Source organism: Phoxinus phoxinus, assembly GCF_949152265.1.
Source record: "Phoxinus phoxinus genome assembly, chromosome: 6".
Lineage (NCBI taxonomy): Eukaryota > Metazoa > Chordata > Actinopteri > Cypriniformes > Leuciscidae > Phoxinus > Phoxinus phoxinus.
Window position 1 is genome coordinate 41,161,152 of NC_136881.1, and position 25,392 is coordinate 41,186,543.

The 25,392-nt window shown below is 39.7% G+C and overlaps 1 protein-coding gene across 1 annotated transcript; it reads right to left on the reverse strand.

Annotated features, from left to right (window-relative positions):
• Window positions 1-185: 185 nt before the first annotated feature.
• LOC307000553 (adhesion G protein-coupled receptor E2-like) lies at window positions 186-24,716 on the reverse strand (the record flags this gene model as incomplete). Its single annotated transcript, XM_079616195.1, has 27 exons — window positions 186-977; window positions 1,282-1,444; window positions 1,529-1,620; window positions 1,713-1,779; window positions 1,865-2,097; window positions 2,445-2,651; window positions 4,054-4,218; window positions 4,470-4,651; window positions 4,736-4,852; window positions 4,976-5,162; window positions 5,273-5,350; window positions 5,578-5,606; window positions 12,584-12,634; window positions 12,991-13,041; window positions 13,171-13,329; window positions 13,429-13,479; window positions 13,922-13,972; window positions 15,488-15,538; window positions 19,351-19,419; window positions 19,508-19,558; window positions 19,694-19,744; window positions 19,846-19,896; window positions 20,004-20,054; window positions 20,158-20,232; window positions 20,362-20,412; window positions 20,512-20,562; window positions 24,671-24,716. The coding sequence occupies 27 exons, from the start codon at window positions 24,714-24,716 to the stop codon at window positions 918-920; spliced, it is 2,490 nt and encodes an 829-aa protein (XP_079472321.1). The 3' UTR covers window positions 186-917.
• Between the last annotated feature and the right edge of the window lie 676 nt (window positions 24,717-25,392).

Consider the following 25,392-nt stretch of genomic DNA (forward strand, 5'->3'; position numbering starts at 1 on the left):
TTACGTCGCTCCGCCATAGGTTTGTGCAGTTCCCACTGACCAGCCAATAAGTGTGCATGTAGATCACTGCACTGTTATGGCTGTGCAGTAACACTGCGTTATTTTATAAATGGCTTCAATAATCTGAGAAAAAGGAGTTTTCCCCATCGCGTCTAGCAGACGAAATACAAAGTGACCGTTCGAAAGGCATAGTCAAGAATAGTCTTTAATTCAGAAATGCAAAAACATAAATCCACAGGAGAAAGTCACAGGGAGTAAATAACCAATTGAAGCAAACACAACTGAGATTTTTAATACAAAGAGCAAACAAAGTGAACTAATAAAGACCAGCTGAACAGAACGACTAATTAATGAATTACCTACAACAAACTAGGACATCAGGAGAACAGGGACAGTCATTTTTTACTTTGTAGGATATTCTTCTCCAGCCAGAGTCAGTCCATTATGGAGCATTTTTGTGAAACGTTTTAAAATTCAATTACTATAATATTGTTTAAGATATTTTGTAAGAAAATGTCAATAAAATAATACAGGAAACCCTGATTGGCACCTGAACAAAAGCAAAATGCAAATCTAGTCATTTGTGTTTTAATACACAATTTAAGCCAAATGACAATACGGAGTTTGAATGAGACATTAGCTGTTCATTGAGTTTCTTTTATAGTTTATTTTTAAATCTATATCACAATACCAATAAAACCTGTGGTCCTCCATCCTGAAAATAAATTGCATTTATATGACATATTTTGTATGAGGCATATTCATATTTAAAGTTTATAACTCTACCAAATAACTGATTCCATACAATGTAAATTAATTAGTAATTTCCCTTTACCATGCACACAAAAAAATATTTTCAGGTTTTTTTTTGTTTTGTTTTTTTTTACTTGTAAAATATTGATGTTTAACTGTAGTCCTCAGTGTTGTTTGCATCCACTGCGGAGACATCTGAAGCACTTCATGTACTGTTGTCTAACCTGGACAAGAATGAGATGAGAATAACTGAACTGAGCATGAACCGTAATGGAGTTTGTTTATATTAAACAGTATATTAAACTAAAATGTGTTTTAAGACACAATATTTTAAGCTTTAGATGCATTTCTTTCTTAGACTGTCTCTGGAGACACTGAAATGGTTTACTTATAGCCTCAGACAGCAACATAGGTTGGCCCACATCTGGACCCAGATTTGATGACCAGAATCCACATGTACCAGATGTGGGCCAGATCTAGAACGACACTATGTTGCTGTCTGGGGAGTAGGTTGGAAAAATGTCTGACCTTATTATTGAGGACACAATAGACCAGGAAGATGAAGGTTCCCTGCTGGGAGTTCAAGATCAGGAAGAGGATCTCCAGCGCCTTATTGTCATTAGTGAAGAAACCCAGAATCCAGGAGCAACCCAGAACCACAAACTGAGCCAGTGTTTTAAATACCATAATCCTGCAGAGAAACAGAGAAGAAATAGAGTTAATGTGTCTTACTTGAGATCTTTTTTTAATAGAGCAATTCAATCATGTTTGTTACTTGGTTTGTTTCATCTGTGAAACTTCAGCGTTCAGATGTTTGAGAGTTGAGTTCAGAATGATGATGATCTTGATGAAGATAATTGTGTTTGACTGCAAAGTAAAAAATAAATAAATAATAATAATCCTATTGTTTTCCGTTTAATACAAAGTCATGAGTAAAATTAAACGAGAAATGTGTTTACTGATAGTATCATGAAAACCGGTCCCAGAAAACTCCAGATAAAACCTTTATCCATTTTAATCCAGCACCTGTTTAGGGGAAGATATAGTCAAATAATCAATTAACAAAAATGGATGAAGATTTTGAGCAATGAGTCACTCAAATTGAACTCACATTTCACTTCCGTGGCCTTTGGGATCCACCACAGCAGACACACCCACCACAACCAGAGGAACCGTATAGCCAATCACACACAGGAATTCATTGCTGAGCACATCCCTATTAATGGAGCTGATCTGTGATAGGTTTTTCACACAGATGAAGAGCAGCACAGCTTCAATAAACATCCACACAAAGCCGGAGAGAAAGAGGAAGTGCAGCACACCGGATATCATGGAACACAACACCTGGAGATCATGAGAGACGGTTATGATGATTCTCAGTGAGACTAACACAGTCTCACCCCAAAACGTCACATACTGACGCGTCTTGACCATTCGGCAACATACGACGAAAAAGGTACCCTTTAACGTCCATATGTGACGATTCGGGAATGGTTGGGTTTAGGTATGCGGTAGGGTACCGCTAGAAGGCGCTGCTGGTGCGCTTATGTCTGCGTCTCATATGGACGTTAAAGGGTACCTTTTTCGTCGTATGTTGCCGAATGGTCAAGACGCGTCAGTATGTGACGTTTTGGGGTGAGACCGGGCTGGTGAGACTGTGCTGAGCTGTAGGACTCCTTCATCATTCTCACCTTATGAGGGTGTATGAGGCTCAGGAACTGTTGTGTGAGCAGGAACAGAAGGTGAGCACACAGAAGACTGATGCAGAGGTTGATTCGAGCCACATTATTCACTCCAGGACTCCACTTGCAAAGGGCAAAGGTCAACAGGGCCAAACTGAAGAACACCAGGCCCACGATCACACACACCAAATTCAACAGTTCCAGCAGTGAGTCGCTCTGAGAAAACATGTCAGAGTACATGAGTGCCAAATCTGTGCTGTTCTTCAATGCTCACTATAAATGTTCTCGTACACAGCAACATCCCCAGTGTTAAACTAACAATCGTCAGTGTACATATGTGTCCACACTACAGGGTGTTAAAATGAACACTGAAGCAGTGTTGAAGTTAATGAGATAATTAAGTGATTAATTAAGTGATGATTGAGCATTATTGAAGATACCTGATGTTAATAAGCAGAATCATTGAAGGAAAGATAACTGACTTCGAGTCATTACACATTATTGCAAGTATTATTAGCAGTTTGACTGTATTTCTGTCATACATCAACACACGGTCTTATTTAGATTTAACAGAAGTTTAGATGGTAATGTTTAGATGGTAATGTAGATGGAACATTATGGTGATCAGTATTTGCTGTAGTTGGGTTCTTGACCCTTTCTTTTTAATGTTAGTTTTTCATTATAAAGCATTTGTTGTGGCAAGATAAACTAAGAAAGCTGAAAGCATTGAAACCCTGAAAAGCATGAAAGCCTGGTTTAATCTTACAGAACATTTAATGCAATCGTTCTATGATTAAATTAGGCTTAAGATGCTTATGGGAAACACAACTTAGGTCATGATGGATATGTGTCGATGATAAAATTACAAACTACAAGCTTTCTTAATTTTGCCATTATAGTACTTTAATAATCTGAAGATATTAGAATCACACACAGACATCAATAATCTACATATGAATCTCAACAATTGTGGCAATACAACAAATGCTTCATGTTACAGTGCATGATGGGAGCCACCAATCAAAACACATCCATAGCTCCCAGCATGCATTGCAGCATGAATAAATTATGCAGCTGAATTGTCCTGTAATTTTCATTGTTTTTTTCCTCTTTGCTTTTATTTTGCTATTGTTTTGTTATGACTTAAGTAGCTTGTTTTGTGATGTTCAGAGTTTATCTGTTTGTCACTAGTTTGTTTATTGTCACCATTGTTGAGATTCATACGCTGATTCTTGATGTCTGTGAGCTTCCGCACACAAAGTTATATTTCAAAATTGTTCATATTGCTGTTGGATCATAAACTGCAGAACCTCAGGACTACAATCACCAATACTAAAATAAGATATCAAGCATATAATAAAAGATCTAGACTCTGAGTGACATCAGTGACTCAGGTCACTACTTGATAATAACGTTGTCATCATAAAAAACATATTGTGAACATGTTTTCTCTTGTAGTAACAAATGTGCTTTATATGATTCTGCTTATTAACATCAGGTGTCACCACCAATCTCATTAACTTCAACACTGCTTCAGTGTTCATTTTAACACCCTGTAGTGTGGACACATTTGTACACTGACGAGTGTTAATGTAACACTGTGGATTTTGCTGTCTACCTCTGATGGGCGGCTGCTGGTTTGCATGATGAGAGCGAATGTGGACAGATGAACACAGGAACACACAGTGTAGCTGCTGTTGGTCTCTAAAACAGAACAACCATCTACAATCCACTCGCTGATATTCCAGTACACACAGGACAGGGAACCTTTTGGGTCAAACTCCTGCAAAAAGAAAAAAGAACATGCAGAAAACAATACAAAAATGTATATTCAACCCGATCTCAGGCCAATTTGTACATATTTTAAGAGTTGCCCAATTCGTATGAATTTGTACGAATGACCTACTCCTGACCCCGCCCCTACCCATCACTGGGGTTTCGACAAATCGTACAAATTCATAATTGTTCGTGACATAGCATTGGAATATTAGATGTGTTCAGATGGTTGGACAAAAACACATGTCAGTCTCTCACTCTGATGTGTTTGAGGGTGAAGTTGACTGGTTTGGTGAGTTTAGTGTTGGTGGTTTTGGGAAGAGTAGCTGAGATCACAGTGGACATCATGGTTTTAATAGTGGGATTTGATGTGTTGAAGAAGTCAGGCTTCAGTATATTCTCCATTGTGTTGTAACTCATGAAAGCCACAGCAGCTGATCCTGTGTGACAGAAACAGAAGCTTACACGCAATAGACCACATTCACTTTTTTAGTTAATTTATCAAACAAAAACATGTCACATACTTTCATCGTTGTTTTTGGCAATCCCAATGAGATCAATGTCCACAAAAGAATTTGTTGTGTTAAGTCGAGGGATATTATCTAAGGTTGCATTTGGTCCAACCATGAAGATTTGTACCTCTGATTAAAAAAATACAATTATGTGAATGAATTAGCCCAAATAAAAAAGTTAAAAGGTCATCTAGACTTGAGCACATTAAGTCAGTAATTTCACAGTATATTCATAGGTTAGTTTTCACTTACCCACAGTGTCAAGAGTAAAACTGACATTGACATATGTGTCTGTCGGCGTCACCAGCATGGACACCAGCTTCTCGCTGGCTTTTAACACACGGTTTCCATCGGACACCAGTTTATTTGGGTCAGCTGATGATGGCACTACAACCTTCTCTGATGCGTTGAGGACCATATTAAAAATTGTTTTCACATCCTATTTTAGTAATCATATAAATAGGATTATTTGTAAATGTTGAAACAAAAGAAAGCATTGCTAATTTATGTAAGTACAAAATAATTATTATTTTGTCATTTTTGTCTTACGGTCAAAGGGAGCACTTCAGCTGTAATGTTTTCTATTCGGTCAAGAAGATTTTCTACACATCGTCCTATGGTCTGACTCTGAAATCACAATTGAGCTTTACAAATAAAACTGAAAACTAAACATGTGTGCACTGTGGAGTATTGAAGTCAAATAAAAATTAATTGCTCGATCATACTGTATTCTACTACAAAGTTAACGAAACAACAAATAGTTCAGCATATTTTATACAAAAACCCTGGAAAAAATACAAAACAGTACACATTATTTTGCAGTTGTTTCAGACATTTACCCAGCAACAACTTACCCTGCATTCATCCAGTGAGATAATCAGATCTGGAATGAGAAAAGTTTTATGAAATCATTTAAAAATCCTGTCCTTTAATCAGTGGGACTGTAGTTGTAACAGTGTTTGTGAGAATAATCATTTGTAAATTGGTTTGCATTTTATATTAAATATAAAACTGATGATATCCATTACTTGGCAAATACAAATGGGTATATTTTCTGAAATCAGAAGGTGCGTCCCAAATTGCGTACTTGTGCACTATTCTACGCCATTTTGTAGTGTATAGTGCGTTCACACTGACAATTCTAAAAAGATAAAGTGCACTTAAAGGATTAGTTCACTTTAAAAAAAAATGTTTGCTGATAATTTACTCACCCCGATGTCATCCAAGATGTCCATGTCTTTCTTTCTTCAGTCGAAAAGAAATTAAGGTTTTTGATGAAAACATTTCTCCATATAATGGACTTCAATGGTCCCCAAATGGTTCAAGGTCCAAATGACAGTGTCAGTGCCGCTTCAAATGGCTTTAAACGATACCAGACGATGAATACGGGTCTTATCTAGTTCGGTCATTTCAAAAATAAATAGAAAAAAGTTTAAGTTTTATAAGCACAAATGCTTTCCTTTCTCTGTTCTGTGATGCGCGTTCGTGACGTCACGTAATACGCAATTACGTTGAAAAGGTCACGCTTCTATGAAAAGTAAAACATTTCTGTCCTGACGAAAAATTTCTTTTAGGCTTTTTAATATTACAACACCCAGGATACGCACACGAAATGGGCTTTTTAAAACAATAAACTGACACAAAGACATTTGCATATGTGTATATGGTCCTCCTTCCGCACATTTGTAAACACTGACTCGGTGAAGCGTGACCTTTTCAACGTAATTGCGTATTACATGACGTCATGAACGCGCATCACAGAACAGAGCAAGGCGAGCATTTGTGCTTATAAAACTTTAACTTTTTTATTTATTTTTGAAATGACCGATCGTTTCACTAGATAAGACCCTTATTCATCGTCTGGTATCGTTTAAAGCCCTTTGAAGCTGCACTAAAACTGTCATTTGGACCTTGAACCGTTTGGGGACCATTGAAGTCCATTATATGGAGAAATGTTTTCATCAAAAACCTTCATTTCTTTTCGACTGAAGAAAGAAAGACATGGACATCTTGGATGACATCGGGGTGAGCAAATTATCAGCAAAATATTTTTTAAAAGTGAACTTATCCTTTAAAGTACCCGGATGATGCACAAAAAAGTGTAGAACGTTGGACACTTCATGGACTCAACTGTCGTAGCTTTAATTACGTGTGTGTGTGTGTAGGGGGGGGGGGAACTCAGACTCTGATGTTGAAAGACAAAATAAACATATAAAGTTCATACACTACACGGTTGAGTACATAGCGCATAAGTACATGGTGTATATAGTGTGTCATTTGGGACACAGCTATTATCTCCAGTAATCACAGACCAAGGTCAGAACATACCAAAGCCCATCATTTGATTAAACAGATGTGGCATTTATTTAAGCGTAGGGTAGCTAAATGTTAAATGAGATCAGTTGCGACCTATGACTACCAGACTGAGGAATTTGCAACTATGAGGTCAGTAACAAAGGCACATAAAGAATAAGCATATTCTAAGAAAGTAATTATCACAGCTTGTTGTAGAAACACACACAATGATGGAGCATCAAGCATCTTTAATACAGTGAAATGCTTAGGAACACATTTCTCTCTCTCTCTCTCTCTCTCTCTCTCTCTCTCTCTCTCTCACACACACACACACACACACACACACACACACACACACACAACACACACACACACACACACACACACACACACACACACACACACATTCATATTTATTGTAGTCTCAGTCTGTTTCAAATTTCTCTAGGAATCTCTAGGAAAACGTAATAGATCAACATCACAACAAAAAGAACACATGAAAAACTGTTTGTATCCAGCGGCTGTCTGGCATATTGGCGTGCGCGGCGTTCATCGTTCTGTTTCACTCTCGTCTCAACCAGGAGCCTTTAGAGCAACGGCGCACAGGTGTGCAGCATAACACAGAAGAAAGAGAAATCAAGTCAGAGCACAGAAACAGACACAACACCGCTTAGGCCTTAGCACAGTCAAAAAGGAAATCTGTATTTGGTTTTATATTAAATAATATGTTTATAAAGTTATGTTTGTGGTTTGGTTTAATGTTTTCATGTATTATGTTTTATACATTATGTGGGCCTAATTATTTATGGTGTGTTGTGAATTATTTACATGATGTCTTTCAGTGTTATTTCACAGCAAAATCCCCAGTGTAAAATTAACACTGCTCAGAGTTTATATGAGTACACACTCAGAGTGATGATTGAGCATTATTGAAGACACCTGACGTTAACAAGCAGAACCACAGAAACACATTTGGTTTATACAATAATAATACAACACATTGGTTGTATGTCTATCAAATTGAGTGCAGAGGCATTTTCTTTCCTGGTTCGGTTGAAATGCCCCATAATCACAGTTCAATGGATAAGTATCAGACTCATATTCTGACAAATCTGAGTATGATGACATCAGGCTAGAACTATGTAACTTTCCTGTTCAAAATTAACTATAAATATTGAGTCAATACATTATAAATCTTTTTTCCAAAACGTGTTTTTGTCTTTCCCGGATTCACTAAGCCTGTTCTAAGTGTTTACATTTTAGGGCGATTGGTTTTCACTGGAAATTGAGTACTTGTGTCACTTTATATAGGTTAACTTAACATTAAAGGTGACATATTATGCCCCTTTTCACAAGATGAAATATAAATCAATGGTGTCCCCAGAATTTATCTGTGAAATTTCAGCTCAAAATACCCCCCAGATAATTTATTATAGCTTGTCAAAGTTGTCCCTTTTTGGGCTTGATCAAAAACGCACTGTTTTTGTGTGTGCCTCCGTACAGAAGAAAGCCGATCCTTTACACAAGCTTCAGCAATAACAAAAGCGAATTTCACTCATCCAAAATCTCAGATATAACCAGTAGCGAGTGCATCCTTACGGAGAGACTCAGGAATAAATTACAACTTTTAGACGCAAATGGACGGTTCTGAATGGTTAGTGGATTAATTGATTTAGTTGTTGTGGATTTACATTGATGCATCTCGTCGACTTGCATACCATCATGTTTAACTTTACAGAAGTTGACACTGTTTCCTGAGGTCTTTATAAGACAGCTGTGACATGTTTTGGTCAAATAGTGTGCAGTGCTCGTCTGTGCAGCAACAACAGTTTGCATGCTTTGCTCAAACTTTTAACATTGCGTTATATCTGCACTGTAAAACCTAACAGTAATATGTACTAAATCAAATTGAGTTCACTGCACTCAAATATTATTGAAACTTGAATGACTGAAATTGAACTCAAACTGAATGAGTTATAGAACATTTCTATATCCCAGAATGATAATTGAATAATAATTGTATAATTAAGTGATGATTGAGGATTAGTGATAAACACCTGCTGTTAACAAGCCGAATCACTGAAGGAAAGAGAAACACAAGAACTACAACTGACTTCCAGCCACATCCTTAGATGAAATCAACTGAAGATAAAAGAGGAGGATTACACCAGTACACAAACAGCATTACCAGCTTCACTTATTATTAACCAGTTTGAATTATTATTATTATACAGTTATTATTATAATTAACAGAGGTTTAGATGTTGATGATTTGTTTCGTTTAAGGTCACCATGATGGAGATCAGCGTTTGCTTTAGTTGGGCTCTTGACCCTTGACTTTTTCCACATAAGGTTTTCTTTGGCTGCTATATTGTGTGTTTATATAACACATTTATAATGGTACAAAAGTCATGGAAAATTGTTGATTGTGTATAAATGGTTGAGGACTGATGATGACAATAGATCATTTTGTGACTTGATTCACTGATCTTATTCAGAGTCTAATCCCTGATAAAAAGGGCAACATATTAATCATTTTTTTTTCAAAACTGTGTTTCAACAGCATAAGCGCCAGCAATTCTATGTTCATCAGACAATATGAATAATATTACAAAATGAATGTGCACAAAAAGTTTCACAAAAAATGTATTGTATTTCAAAGACTCACACAGACATCAAGATTCAGCATATGAACCTCAACAATGGTGACCATTAAAAACTATTCATGTTGCAATGCATGCTGGGTACTAGCATAATACAAAATGTATCCATTGCTCCCAGCACACATTGCGGCATGAATATTTTTTTATTGGTCACCGTTGTTGAGATTCATATGCTCATTCTTGATGTCTGTGTAAGTCAGTATGAAACCATAGAGGTTTTAAAAATCATATTGTCACTTCAATGGACCTTACAGTAAAATCAGAGTTCTGTTATAACAAACAATACAAGTAACATATCACCTGTTTACACAGAGATTAGGCTCTGGAAAAGATCAGAAAATCAAGTTATTAAATGTTGATTTGCATCATCTAAACGCAATAACATGTTTTTATTTTCTTTTGGCTTATGTGCCATAACAAATGTGTTATATAAACACTCAGTTACAGCAGCCAGAAGAAAATCTGGTGTTATAAAGTCAAGGGTCAAGAGCCCAACTAAAGCAAACACTGACCACTATCATGGTGTCTTTAAATGAAACTCAATAAATCATCATAATCTAAACCTCTGTTCATTCTCAATAACAACTTCTGTAGATGCATGACAAAAGTAAAACTGGTTAGTAATTAGTGAAGCTGCTAATGTTGTTTGTGTAGTGGTTTGACAGGTGACCTCAGCGTTACGTTGGACAGACTGAACATGAATTTCCAGACTGAAAAGCCACGTAAAGTGTCTCTTTGCCCACAGATTTAATTGGATAATCATGGGTCATAATCCTCTTCTGCTGAGAACTTGAGAGATTTAAACATATTTGATCTTAAGTTGATTTCATCTAAGGCTGTGGTTGGAAGTCAGTTGTAGTTATTGTGTTTCTTTTTCCTTCAGTGATTCTGCTTGTTAACAGCAGGTGTTCATAATTAATGCTCACTAATCGCTTAATTCATCAATTAATTAATCACTTAATTTCTTGACTGCAATGTATACTTTTATTTAACTCAACTGAGATAAGTTCAGAGTACTCATAACTATTGTTTTTTATAAACTTAATTAAATTGAGGTAATAAGTTTCCTCAAATGTAATGAGTTAGCTTAACTCATTGGATTTGAGTTTGTATATGATATTGCGAGCTAGCAGGAACTGCAAGTGCTCTGAGTTCATTTAAAGTTAGTCTTTTCAATTTTTTTACTCAATATAGTGAGGTTTCAGCTATATAAAGTATTTAAATGCAGTGTAAAGTTTAATTGCGTATTAAAAAATATCATTGTTTAGTGGACTCGATTAAAATAAGTTCAGAGTACTCATAACTATTGTTTTTTGTTAACTTAATTAAATTGAGGTAATAAGTTTCCTCAAATTAAATGAGTTAGCTTAACTTGTTGGGTTTTACAGTGTGGTTACACTGTTGTCGCTTCCGAAAACCAAATGCCGGCGCCGTGCTTGGAAACGTGCAGATTAAGAGGCGGTAATATAATAATAATAATATCCCCTTCATATGTCAGAAGGGGAGCTTGTTTTTTGCTTGCAGAGAAAGGCTTACAGAAACAAAGTTACTGGGTTGTCACTTTCCCTGTTTACTGGGTTGGTAGATGTACAGGGGATCCACTTAAACACATACTTTTGGAATGTACACATACTGGAAAAAGTCAGATTTTCATGATATCTCCCCTTTAAAGCCAGAAAGTTGCTACTACTGACTGCTACTATTTGAGGTCGATGTTTTCCTGCACGTACTGTATTTACCACAAGGACTCGCCATTAGCGATCTGTCCCTCACAGACTGCTGACTTTGCCACAAGTTTTATTTTTCTTATTTGACTAAACGACTAATACAAATTTTGGTCGACTAAGCCTCTTCTAGTCGACTAATGATTGAGCTTGGCGCTGCATACTTTGTACTGGACTGTATTTTCAGCTACTTTATCGAAGTGAAGCCAGACATCATTGTGCGCTTTTAAAGCCATAATTTCTCGTAGTTCTCCAATCTGGACTTTGCTCTCCAGAGCATGCTCTCGCAATGCTAACAAATCAGACCTCAAGGTGCCACCTGAAATGCCGCTATAACCAATTAGATTTTTTTTTTTTTAACTCACACGATCATCGCTTTCATGATCGATCATCACTGTCACGTAAACATCGCTAATACTTGTGATCTCTCTCAGATTCACACACGAGCGTTGTGTACTGTAATTGGTGATTTGGTGCAGAACATTAACATGCTTTTAACACGTGTATTTTCGGTAGCTAATAATGGTAATAAACGAAATAGTGCAGGTCACTCTTGAAATGTTGACCACTGGTAGAAGACACCGGCAATCTATAAATAAGTACTACCATTGTCAATTTGTATAGAATATAATTTATAAAAACATTTCCTCTTGATTCATATCATACTGGAAATTTGTCATGAACATTTTTGCAATGTCATTAAAATATTAGTGTTTGCAATTAGTCAAAACAACAGCATAAAATATTGCACTTACATGCTCAGGTGACATCGTTGTTGGATTTCCATGTCTTCACAGCTGCAAACCACATTCATCCGTAGAGCCGAAGCACAACCAAAACAATGTTCTTCCGCAAAAGGCATGCAGTTTTTCCACAAAAGGCATGCAAGGCCAAACGTTTCATAGTGTACCTTTAAAAATTTCTAATACTGACGATCATGAGATTCTGTTATTCCCAATGTCATATCTTTCTAACTTCGAGATAGAGCCATTGAAAACAGACAAAGCACACAATCATACTGCATTCATTGAGTATAACATTATATGTAACATGAAGAGATGAAAACCGTCAAATCAAACTCAGATCACATGCGTGTTAGTGACGGTTTCTAAATAACATTATTGAGACATAAATTGTCACCAAAAACAGACTTGGATGAAGTCCAGCATTATACTAACCTGTAGAAGTATGACTGGTAGAAGTTGTGGAAGTGATTGGCGGTAAAATAACTGAAACAATAACAAGGAAACATGGAAATGTGTTTTTCATTAAGACAATTAATATGAGGTGCTTCTTTTGAAAGCTACAATCCAGTTTGACAACACATCCACCTGTAGTAGTGGGACTAGTAGATGTTGTGGAAGTGACCATGTGTAAATTAACTGAACCAATACAAGACAGAAACGGTCACAGAGTTAAAATCGGACACAGATGCTGAATTACTGCAGTAGTGGAACTGATGTAACATTTACAAGATGGAAGAGATGCCAAGTCTGGTTTTAAGGAAGTTCTGTGTTCTTCATGAATACATTAACTATGGAGGGTTGCATTTTAATATCACAGTCCAGTTCAGCATCATCCTTACCTGCAGATGTAGAACTAGTAGATGTTGTGGAAGTGGGCGGCTGTAAAGAAACTGAAACAATAACAGATGGAAACAGATTTTAGATCAGACTCAGATGTTGAATTACTGTGTTCTTCATAAAGACAATTATTAGGAGAAGCTTCTTTTGAAAGCCATATCTTAGTCCAGCAACACATTCACCTGAAGTAGTGGAACTGGAAGATGTTGTGGAACTGGTAGATGTTGTGGAACTGGAAGATGTTGTGGAACTGGTAGATGTTGTGGAACTGGTAGATGTTGTGGAACTGGAAGATGTTGTGGAACTGGTAGATGTTGTGGAAGTGACCGGCTGTGAAGAAACTGAAAGCATAACAAAAGGAAACAGATGTTAAATTAAATGATGAACTACTGTGAGGGGTTTGTTTTAAAAGGCCACATTCAGTCTGGAATCATCCTTACCTGTAGAAGTAGAACTAGTCGATGTTGTGGAAGTGACTGGATGTAAAGGAGCTGAAAAAAAACACAGCAAAAATACCAATGAAGATATGTCGAATCAGACTCAGATGGTGAATTACCATGCTTCATTAAGACACCGATTATGGAGGGTCACAATTCAGTATTGCGGTTCAGCATCATCATCACATGTAGATGAAGAACTAGTAGATGTTATGGAAGTGTCCGGCTGTAGAGAAACTAAAACAGTAACAGATATTCAGACTCAGATGCTGTGTTCTTCATAAAGACAATTATTAAAAAGAGCTGCTTTTGACATTCCAGTTTGACAACACATTCACCTGTAGTAGTGGGACTAGTAGATGTTGTGGAAGTGACCATGTGTAAATGAACTGAACCAATACAAGACAGAAATAAAAACAAAGAAATTCAGCATCTGAGTCTGATTTAAACTCTGTGTTCTTCATGAAGCTACATCCCAGTCCGGCAACATTCTCACCTTCAGCAGTGGGACTGGTAGATGTTGTGGGAGAGATTGTCAGCAAATAATCTGTAACATTTACAAGATGGGAAGAGATGTTAAGTCAAATTTTAAGGAAGTTCTGCACTCAAAAAAATAAATTGTTGAATGAACATGATTTAATCGTATCAACCATTATGCATAAACAAGATTTGACTATTTTATTTGAAAACAATATTGATTTGTAAATTCAACATGATTTGAATATGTCAATGCAACTTCTTTGCAACTAATTGAATCAAAATGTTTGTATTGTGTTAGACTAATCAAATTTATTCTCATTCACTCAAAGCACAGGAAAGCAGAATCACCAAAGGAGAAAATCTAATTGTTAAGTTACCATCATGGAGATCAGTGTGTGTTTTAGTTGGGCTCTTCACCCTTAAATTATTAACTTTAAGTTTTGTTTGGCTGCTATACATAAGTTATAACAGCCGGTTGAACAAATAGCAACAGTGATCTGATGGTGTTGGTTGTGTATTAACATAACTATTATTTCACAGTCATTTAATCTGAATCACTGAACTCATATATAGTCCAATTTATGAGTTCGGTTTATTTTATTAATTGTTGCTGTATAACATGTCTAGCCCTTTTGAATGAAATTCAAACAATCAAATCAATAAAAAAATAAAAAAATATATATGTACACATTTCTTTTTTAGGCACACACAGACATCAAGATTTAGCGTGTGAATCTCAGCAATGGTGACAAACAAATCACCTCTGATCATAAGCTCATTATTTATTCATGCAGCAATGCATGATGGGAGTTATGAATGAGTTTTGATTGGTACAACCCAGAATGCACTGAAACATGCTTTATAAATGTCACCATTGTTGAGATTCATACACTCATTCTTGATGTCTGTGTGTGCCTAAAAAAGAAATGTGTATATATATTTTTTTTTTATTTTTTATTACTGATTTGATCATTTGAATTTCATTGAAAAGGCTAAACACATTATGCAGCTAAAATTAACAAATTAAACTTACTCTATATGAGTTCAGTGATTCAGGTTAAATGATTGTGAAATAATGGTTATGTTAATACACAACCAACACCATCAGATCACCGTTCCTATTTGTTCATCTGGCTGTTATAACTCATGTACAGCAGCCAAACAAAACTTAAAGTTAATAATGTAAGGGTGAAGAGCCCAACTAAAACACACTCCATAATGATCTGATTATGATAACTGATCTCCATAATGGTAACTTAACAATTAGATTTTCTCATTCAGTGATTCTGCTTTCCTGTGCTTTGAGTGAATGAGAATAAATTTGATTAGTCTAACACAATACAAACATTTTGATTCAATTAGTTGCAAAGAAGTTGCATTGACATATTCAAATCATGTTCAATTTACAAATCAATATTGTGTTCAAATAAAATATTCAAATCTTGATTAGATGCATAATGGGTGATACGATTAAATCATGTTCATTCAACAATTTATTTTTTTGAGTGTGTGTTCTTCATGAAGACATTAACTATGGAGGGTTGCATTTTAATATCACAGTCCAGTTCAGCATCATCCTCACCTGTAGATATAGAACTAGTAGATGTTGTGGAAGTGACCGGCTGTAAATAAACTGAGACAATAACAGAAACAGATGTTAGCTCAGACTCAGATGTTGAATTACTGTGTTCTCTTTTGTTGTCACTTCGAGTTACGTCGAATGACGACGAAATGCGGTTCGCTTAGAAGCCTATCCTCTCCGAACAGTAATAAAGTGAGCCAATGGCAAGCAAATGCCATGGGTTTGCTGAATTTGCATAGCATAACTCCGCCCCACCTTGTGGGTATAAAGGAAGTGAGCCAGCAACATACAGATATGTTTTTCGCTTTCGGAGCCAAGTTTATTTCTTCACTCCTCAAGTCATTCTGAGTTAATCTCTACTTCCTCTTCGAGACGAGCTTCCCTCCAGGTGTTGGTGTGACGGCGAGTTCCAGCGAGTGCACATTCCCTGCGATCTGAGCAGTGATCTGCCAGTGTGTGTATGTTCTCTCCCTAGTCGCTTCAGCATCTGTGGGGATTTCCTTCTCTCTAAAAGAGAAGCGTGTGCCCTTCTGGTGGTGATGCATCGCCCTTGCCCTTCTGGTTGTGGTCGACTGTTATCTGACTTAGATGGGCACAATCGCTGCTTTGCGTGTTTGGGCTTAGAGCACGCCAGAGCAGCGCTTGTGGATGACTCATGTTTTCATTGTGGAAACATAGCCATCGTGACACTACGGTCGACACTCAGTGATCTTGAAAGAGTGAGAGTCCCCTCATCCACACCCCGATCTACCCCCTCTAGTGAAAATAGAGCTGGTACTTCGGCTGGTGGCCAGGGTGACCTGAGGGTGACGGTGTGGCAACAACAACTGACGATTCGTCCTCGGGCCACATCCCCCTCTCAAGTGACGCAACCCGCGAGCCGACCGAATGATGCCCTTGACCAGTCCCGGCCAGAGGTTGCAGGCGGGCCAAGGGTGTCGTTTGGCGCTCCTGAGGAAGATGCTATGTCGGTCACAGCATCACAAGGTGGGCAGGAGTCCTCGGGAGATGAAGGTTCGGCTGTGCTGCCGCCTCCGGGCGCATCAGCATTGCCCGATCCTGATCCCGAGCTGACACCCATGCTTTCCCGGGCGGCTGCGAGCATCGGGTTAGAGTACAATCCGCCACCCTGCCCCGAGCGCTCGCGACTAGATGATTGGTTTTTGGGTGTGGCCGCCGATTCAGGTCGGCGTCCAACCCCAATGCCATTCTTCCCGGATGTGCATGAGGAGGTCTTGAGGTCCTGGAAGACACCCTTGTCTTCCCATGATCGCTCGACGACCTCCTCCGCCTTTCCTCCCCTCGACCAGGCGGCTGTTTACGGGTACACTGGGGTGCCTATGGTGGAACGCTCTGCTGCGATGCAACTGTGTCCTCAGAGTGCTTCCTCCCATGGTGACCCTAAGTACACCTCCAAGGCCTGTAGGTTTTCGTCTACTCTGGTGGCGAAGACCTATAGAGCTGCGGGGCAGGCAGCCGCCTCTTTGCAGGTCTACCAGGCCCAGATGCTCAGGGACATCCAGTGGAGGGCCGGGGGAGAATCTTTTGTTCTCCACTCCCCACTGCTCACCCACGGGTGGGCAGCACCCTAATGTGGTTAAAAAAAGAACTGACATCCCCATCTCTGAGCCCCCAGAAGGGGATGACAGCGCGCGCCGCCCACGGGCCTCGCTGCTCTCATCCCCCTCTGTCGCCAGACCCCTGCCAGAGCACGCCCCCGTGGAACGCTGGTCCTTCCCTGGCCTCCTCTGGCAGGACGCGGCTAATGACCGTGCCCCCACACCGGGCCGCTATGCCACCCACGTCCGGGCCGGTCATTCCGCTTCGCTGCACCCCCGGGGGAGCCTGGGAGCCTGGTACAGTCCTTGGGAGCCTGGTTAGAGCTTCCCAACCTGTCCCGCTGGCTCGCGCGAACCATCAGGCTCGGCTATGCGATTCAGTCCGCGCGGTCTCCTCCCCACTTCAGGGGAGTCCGTTCATGTCTCCATTCTTCCTCGACACAGACAGTTCTTGCGGTTTGCTTTCGAGGGGCAGGCATACCAGTATGCGGTTCTCCCATTCGGGCTGGCCCTGTCTCCTCGCGTCTTCACGAAGGTTGTCGAGGCATCCCTTGTGCCGCTACGGCAACACGGGGTTCGCATCCTGAATTATCTCGACGACTGGCTAATCCTAGCTCACTCTCGGGACCAGGTTTGCGAACACAGGGACCTAGTGCTCCGGCACCTAGCCCGTCTGGGCCTTCGGGTCAACTGGGAGAAGAGCAAACTTTGCCCCGTGCAGAGGATCTCTTTTCTCGGTATGGAAATCGACGCCATGTGCGCGCAGCTAACGAGCGAGCACGCGCAGTCACTGCTGACTTGCCTGAGACAATTCGAGGGCAAGAGTGCGGTTCCACTGAAACATTTTTAGAGACTCCTGGGGCATATGGCATCTGCAGCCGTGGCAACGCCGCTCGGATTGCTTCATATGAGACCGCTTCAGCACTGGCTTCGCGATCGAGTCCCTGCTCTGCCCTGCCTCTTCGTCTCTTGGTGCTCCTCTCACTCAGAAGAACCCAGATCATGCTCGATCAATGTCGTGCTTTCCTTCCTGCAAGATGGGTTGGAGCGAAGGCTGTCTCCCTCCACCCTGAAAGTGTATGTTGCCGCTATCGCCGCACATCACGACCCAGTCGAAGGTAAGTCCGTGGGGAAGCACGACCTGGTCATCAGGTTCCTGAGAGGAGCGAGGAGACTAAATCCTCCTCTCTCTCCTCTCGTTCCCTCTTGGAACCTCTCAGTGGTTCTAACTGCCCTGCAGAGTGTTCCCTTTGAGCCTCTGCAATCAGTGGAGCTTAAGTTCCTGTCAATCAAGACAGCGCTCCTAGTTGCTTTGGCCTCCATCAAGAGGGTAGGGGACCTGCATGCATTTTCTGTAGACGAAGCGTGCCTGGAATTCGGGCCGGCATATTCTCACGTGATCCTGAGACCCCGGCCTGGATATGTGCCCAAGGTTCCCACCACTCCCTTCCGGTACCAGGTGGTGAACCTGCAAGCGCTGCCCCTGGAGGAGGCAGACCCAGCCTTGGCATTGCTCTGTCCAGTACGCGCCCTCCGTGCTTACGTAGACAGAACGCAGTGTTTCAGGACCTCAGACCAGCTCTTTGTCTGTTATGGTGGGAAGCTGAAGGGAAATTCTCTCACCAAGCAAAGGTTGTCTCACTGGATAGTGGACGCCATTGCTTTGGCTTACCAGCAGCAAGGTCGACCGTGCCCCCTTGGTGTGACGGCCCACTCTACCCGTAGTGTGGCCTCCTCTTGGGCTCTAGCGCATGGCGCCTCGCTAACAAACATCTGCAGAGCTGCAGGCTGGGCGACACCCATCACATTCGCCAGTTTCTATAATCTCTGAGTGGAGCCAGTGTCCTCCCGTGTACTCGCTTCAACCAGCCGGTACTAGGACCCGCTCAGGTGTCTTCGCTTGCTCGCCATTCCACTCCGCGGACTGGATACGTGCGATATTCTCCTCAGGTGAGCCTGATAAGCCCTGAGTTCCTCCAGCGCTGTTGACGTCAACGCCAGAGTTATGCCTCTGGCAGCTTTCACGTTGGCTATGTTGCCGGCTCACTTCCTTTATACCCACAAGGTGGGACGGAGTTATGCTATGCAAATTCAGCAGACCCATGGCATTTGCTTGCCATTGGCTCGTTTTATTTCTGTTCGGAGAGGATAGGCTTCTAAGCGAACCCCATTTCGTCGTCATTTGACGTAACGTCTCCGTTCGGGGACAGAGGGTTACATCCGTAACCGAGACGTTCTTCATGAAGACAATTATTAGGAGAAGCTTCTTTTGAAAGCCATATCTTAGTCCAGCAACACATTCACCTGAAGTAGTGGAACTGGAAGATGTTGTGGAACTGGTAGATGTTGTGGAAGTGACTGGCTGTGAAGAAACTGAAAGCATAACAAATGGAAATTAAATGATGAACTTCTGTGAGGGGTTTGTTTTAAAAGGCCACATTCAGTCTGGAATCATCCTCACCTGTAGAAGTAGAACTAGTCGATGTTGTGGAAGTGACTGGATGTAAAGGAGCTGAAAAAAAACACATCAAAAATACGAATAAAGATATGTCGAATCAGACTCAGATGGTGAAATTAACATTTTCTTCATTAAGACACTGATTATGGAGGGTCATATTTTAATATTGCGGCTCAGCATCATCATCACCTGTAGATGAAGAACTAGTAGATGTTGTGGAAGTGTCCGGCTGTAGAGAAACTAAAACAGTAACAGATATTCAGACTCAGATGCTGTGTTCTTCATGAAGACAATTATTAAAAAGAGCTGCTTTTGACATTCTAGTTTGACAACACATTCACCTGTAGTAGTGGGACTAGTAGATGTTGTGGAAGTGACCATGTGTAAATGAACTGAACCAATACAAGACAGAAATAAAAACAGAGAAATTCAGCATCTGAGTCTGATTTAAACTCTGTGTTCTTCATGAAGCTACATCCCAGTCCGGCAACATTCTCACCTTCAGCAGTGGGACTGGTAGATGTTGTGGGAGAGATTGTCAGCAAATAATCTGTAACATTTACAAGATGGGAAGAGATGTCAAGTCAGGTATTAAGGAAGTTCTGTGTTCTTCATGAATACATTAACTATGGATGGTTGCATTTTAATATCACAGGCCAGTTCAGCATCATCCTCACCTGCAGATGTAGAACTAGTAGGTGTTGTGGAAGTGACCGGCTGTAAATAAACTGAGACAATAACAGATGGAAACAGATTTTAGATCAGACTCAGATGTTGAATTACTGTGTTCTTCATGAAGACAATTATTAGGAGAAGCTTCTTTTGAAAGCCATATCTTAGTCCAGCAACACATTCACCTGAAGTAGTGGAACTGGAAGATGTTGTGGAAGTGACCGGCTGTGAAGAAACTGAAAGCATAACAAAAGGAAACAGATGTTAAATTAAATGATGAACTACTGTGAGGGGTTTGTTTTAAAAGGCCACATTCAGTCTGGAATCATCCTTACCTGTAGAAGTAGAACTAGTCGATGTTGTGGAAGTGACTGGATGTAAAGGAGCTGAGACAATAACAGATGACAACAGATGTTAGATAACTCTTCCTCGTCTAACACACACTCTTCCTCCTCTTATACACACTCTTCCTCCTATAACACACACTCTTCCTCCTCTAACTCACACTCTTCCTCGTCTAACACACACTCTTCCTCCTCTTATACACACTCTTCCTCCTCTAACACACACTCTTCCTCCTCTACACACTCTTCCTCCTCTTTTACACACACTCTTCCTCGCCTAACACAGACTCTTCCTCCTCTTATACACACTCTTCTTCCTCTAACACACACTCTTCCTCCTCAAACTCACACTCTTCCTCCTCAAACTCACACTCTTCGTACTTTAAAACACACTATTCCTCCTCTTATACACAGCAAAAACTCCAGTGTTAAATGAACACTTCTGGGAGTTTATATGAGACCACACTCAAGAGTGTAAAGTGTTAAAATATGAGTGTTAATTGAACACTGAAGAGAGTTAAAGTTAATGAGATAATTAAGTGATTAATTGAGTTATGATTGAGCATTATTGAAGACACCTGATGTTAACAAGCAGAATCACTGAAGGAGAAAATCACAAATTGTAAGCCAGCATTATGTAGATCAGTGTCTGCTTTAGTTGGGCTCTTGACCCTTATATTATTTACTTTGGTTATTGCTTGTCTGCTGTTACTGAGTAATAACAGTCAGATGAACATACACATTCACTTCCGAGAACAAGAGCAAAACATCTTGATCTAGTGCTACAGCAGAACTGTCACATATTCAGCCTGGGACTTTAATCGACACGCTTCACACTCTCACGCCACACACACATTTTCTCACGCAGAGAAAAATCCCGGAGCAAAGACACTGACACTGACAGGCGAGACAGAGCTGGTTCCTATTGATATGAAACAAATTCTCAGCTCTCATATTCTGTCTATTTTATTATGAAATGAAAACAATAAATATTGTTTTGCCGCTTGTAAATGTGACGTGGCAGATCTCTGTAGCGCCTCAGTTCAAGTGGCACGTGAACCGTCATCAACGGATGAACGATAGGTAGGCTATGTTGAAAGATACAGTAAAACTTACTGAAATGTAGGCTATATGCCTCTGTAGTCGTATAGATTCAAATACTCGTATATTGTTGTATATTGTTATTGGTTACCATTTACTAAGTATAGATCTTTTTTAACACCACTTAAACCTGCATATACTGGCGGGTGACAGCTATTCCAACACTGTGAAACAAAAACTAATTTATTGTTGTCTTTGTTGAATTTTCAGATTGTAGCCTACAGCGTGTGACAGACATAAAAATGATATGTGCCACCAGAAAACACAGCCTCTTCTGTGTGTGCAACACCTCATACATAATATTGATCAATCAGTGTTTTTCAACCGCGGAAAGAGGACAATAAAACAGCAGGAGATCAAGTATGTCACATGTTACATAACGCTGGAGAAGCAACATTACATTTACCCCAGGAAAGCCATCATGACCATACGTTAGTTGGATAAAACCATTTGCTAGAAAAATAAGCTATAGAGACCATTTGCTAAATATGTGCACTATATCAGCCTACATATTTATTTATTTTTACCTATATCACTAAAATATTATAATGTTGTTATTATATAAAAACATATAAATAAAAATAAAAACACATTATATTTATTTTAACCTTTAATAATAATAGCTGACAGGGCTCTGCATGTTTACAGCGTTGTGTGAGATAGTTTTTTCCTTGAGAAAAATGAATATACTGTAGCCTACCTAATATTTATCCAAAGTAATCGATATTGAATCAAGATCGGAATCAAATCACAATAATTGAATTCGTGAAAGAGATTGAAAGAATTGAAATTGTGAAATTTGTGTCAAGCAATAATAATGAAGATTCCTGCCTCTTTGTATGCTCATGGAATTGGTTCCATTCAGACTTTAACATTTAGTCTTTTACTGTTATATGTCAACAAGATTCAACAATAAATTTTATCGTGACTGTACCCAATGTTTAGATCTGTTGTGGTATTTATGCAAATTAGCACAGCTGTAATTAGATTATGCTCCGTTTGCCCATGTTAACAAACAATAAAAAAAAAAAACTTATAATACATTTTTTTGTTTGTCTTGATATAAGTAATCAACTCAGTAATTTTCATGGTGATATCTAAAGGTTACATTTTTTACCCTATTCATGTGAGAAAAATAATGAATAGGCGTATGAATAGGATATATTTGGGTCTTTTTCTGAACTTTCCCCTAATGGGATTCTTCAGGGCTTTTTTTCCTTACTCAGGACATATGGAGGATACAAAATCAGTTGAGTTTTATTCTGTTGCAAGTTGTTTACCCTTTTTTCCTAAAAGCCTGGACTAAAAGGGCAGAACAGTTTCTGTCACTTTAGTGTGTCTGCGTGAGGTAATCGGAGCTGCCAACACAAACTTTAACATGCTATATATCATACCTGTGAGGTATTTTGAGCTAAAGCTTCACACACACACACACACACACACACACACACACACACACACACACACACACACACACACACACACACACACACACACACACACACACACACACACACACACACACACACACACACACAGACACACACACACACTCTGGGGACATCAGAGATTTATTTTACATCTTGTGAAAAGGGCAGTATACCACCTCTTTAAACTAAACTCAAAAGTTGGCTGCCCACAGGCCCGGATTGGCTAATCGGGAGCACCGGGAGAATTCCCGGTGGGCCGGTCTGTTTTATTGGCCAGGAGGGCCGGTGTTGTCATGGCACTGGGTTGAATGCTTTAGGCTCCAGTCACAGCGCAGCCCCACTATTTTATTCTTATTTTATCGCAGCCCCACAAAAAATAAAGTCAGTTGTTAGAGATGTGCGAACAAAAAATAAGAGATACAAAACATGGATAATAGGCGCAAAGGCGGCGCTGAAAAGGCCAGAATAATACAAAATCTCTAGAAACTCAAGCGGCCAAATAGCCTACGAGTCAGAGCGTGAGGTCTCCGATTTTTCTGAGTGTATAACGTTGTGAAATAATTGCCTAATATTAACTCTAATTTGGTGCTGCAATGATTCGCATATCGCGACGATAACCGACCTCATCATCTGAGCTGCTTCAGCACTCAAACACCGCTCGTCGGCAATGGCAAAATGTTTGAGATGACCGATCAAAGCAAGCGGGATTTATGTTCACAGAAGCGCGAGCCGCGGGCGCGCGCGAATCCCAACGCGACGCTTCACAAGATAAGATGCAAGTGGCTAAACTAAACAGCTGTTTAACGATAGAAGTTGTAAACAACCGACATAAATAATCAGTTTGCAAAGACTGTCAATCAAAGCTCATGCAGCTTCGGGAAGGATACTGGTAGCCTAAAGATAAAGAGACTGAGAGAAGAAGAACGAGAGAAGGAGATGGAGAGTAGAGAGGAGAGCAGGTAGAGGAAGAGCTTATTGCATACTGTGCCCAGAATGAGAATAACTTTATTACAATGAATTCCTATTTAACACAGATAGGTTTACATAGCCTATGTTCTTTGACAATGCCAGTGGAAAAAATTATATGCCCCTGAACCCCATAGCAAGATCACTTTTGGGACCTTTGTATTTATAAAACCCTGTGTAGGCTACGGCTATTGCACTGAATATAAAATTATATTTTTGAAAAATACAATAAATTACAAGGCTGTACAGAACAGTGCTATTGCAGACTTATATACTGAGGGTTTAATTACATTATTTTATTATAGTCAGTCGGAAACTAAAGTGGGCCGGTCTAAGGCATGAAACTCCAGGGCTGAAAATGAGTCCCACTCCGGCCCTGGCTGCCCATATTCATGATCTGCTGCTACAGTGATTTTTGTCCAATCAAATGCTCTGAACATTGAGAAAGTCCCTCCCCCTAAACCATGTGACACTAACTAGCAAGTAGCAAAAGACTACCAGACATTTCTAAAAGGGACGAGCGTTTGACATGTTCAACACAGACTTCCTGTTTCCGAGAGAAATATGTGAGTACAGGACAGAAGAAAGTGCTGATCAGCCGCTCATGAAGCCTGAAAACATCAGAGTTTCTAATGTGAATGTAAGAGACTCACCGTGAATCATGAGCAGAAAGAAGATCAGAGGAAGAGGAGGAGCCATTCTGACCCACATCAGCATAACATATATCTATAATACAGCATTCAATTCACATTCATGAGTTATGTAGGCCCTATTTCAGAAATGTACAAAACCACAGTTAGCTAAAAATGTATTATTTTAAACAATGTAATAATTTAAGGCAGAAACAATGAGGTTTTTGAAGTAATGAATACTTGTGTTGTGATTAATATATTAAACAATTATGTAAATCACCCTATTCTTAACATTTCTCATGTAAAGACACGTATGTTATATATGAGCAATAATCATCAGTTTTATTTAAGCAAGAGTGTGTGTGTCTTACCGTGTTGAAGCTCATCAGATCAACAGCAACCAAATGACTGACAGTTTTAACTCATGCACTTTAGCTTTACAGAGAAGGACTTTGTGTGGTTAACACTGTTTATTAATGACCAGCAACGGACATATCACTGTCCCTCCCTAAAGAAGAGAACAACATTACTGAACTAAAACTAACTAAATAAAAATAATGATATTTTTCTGTAAGTTGAAGATGAATAATTGTGAAGATGAATGATAGTGATTGACAGGTGAGGATGATCAAGGTTGATGTCAGTCGCAGGAGATGTGACCTCTGGTGGCAGTTTGAGGGAGTGAACGAGCACATATAAGACGAGATGTGTCTGACTGCAGAACTATACACGTGTCAGCAGTT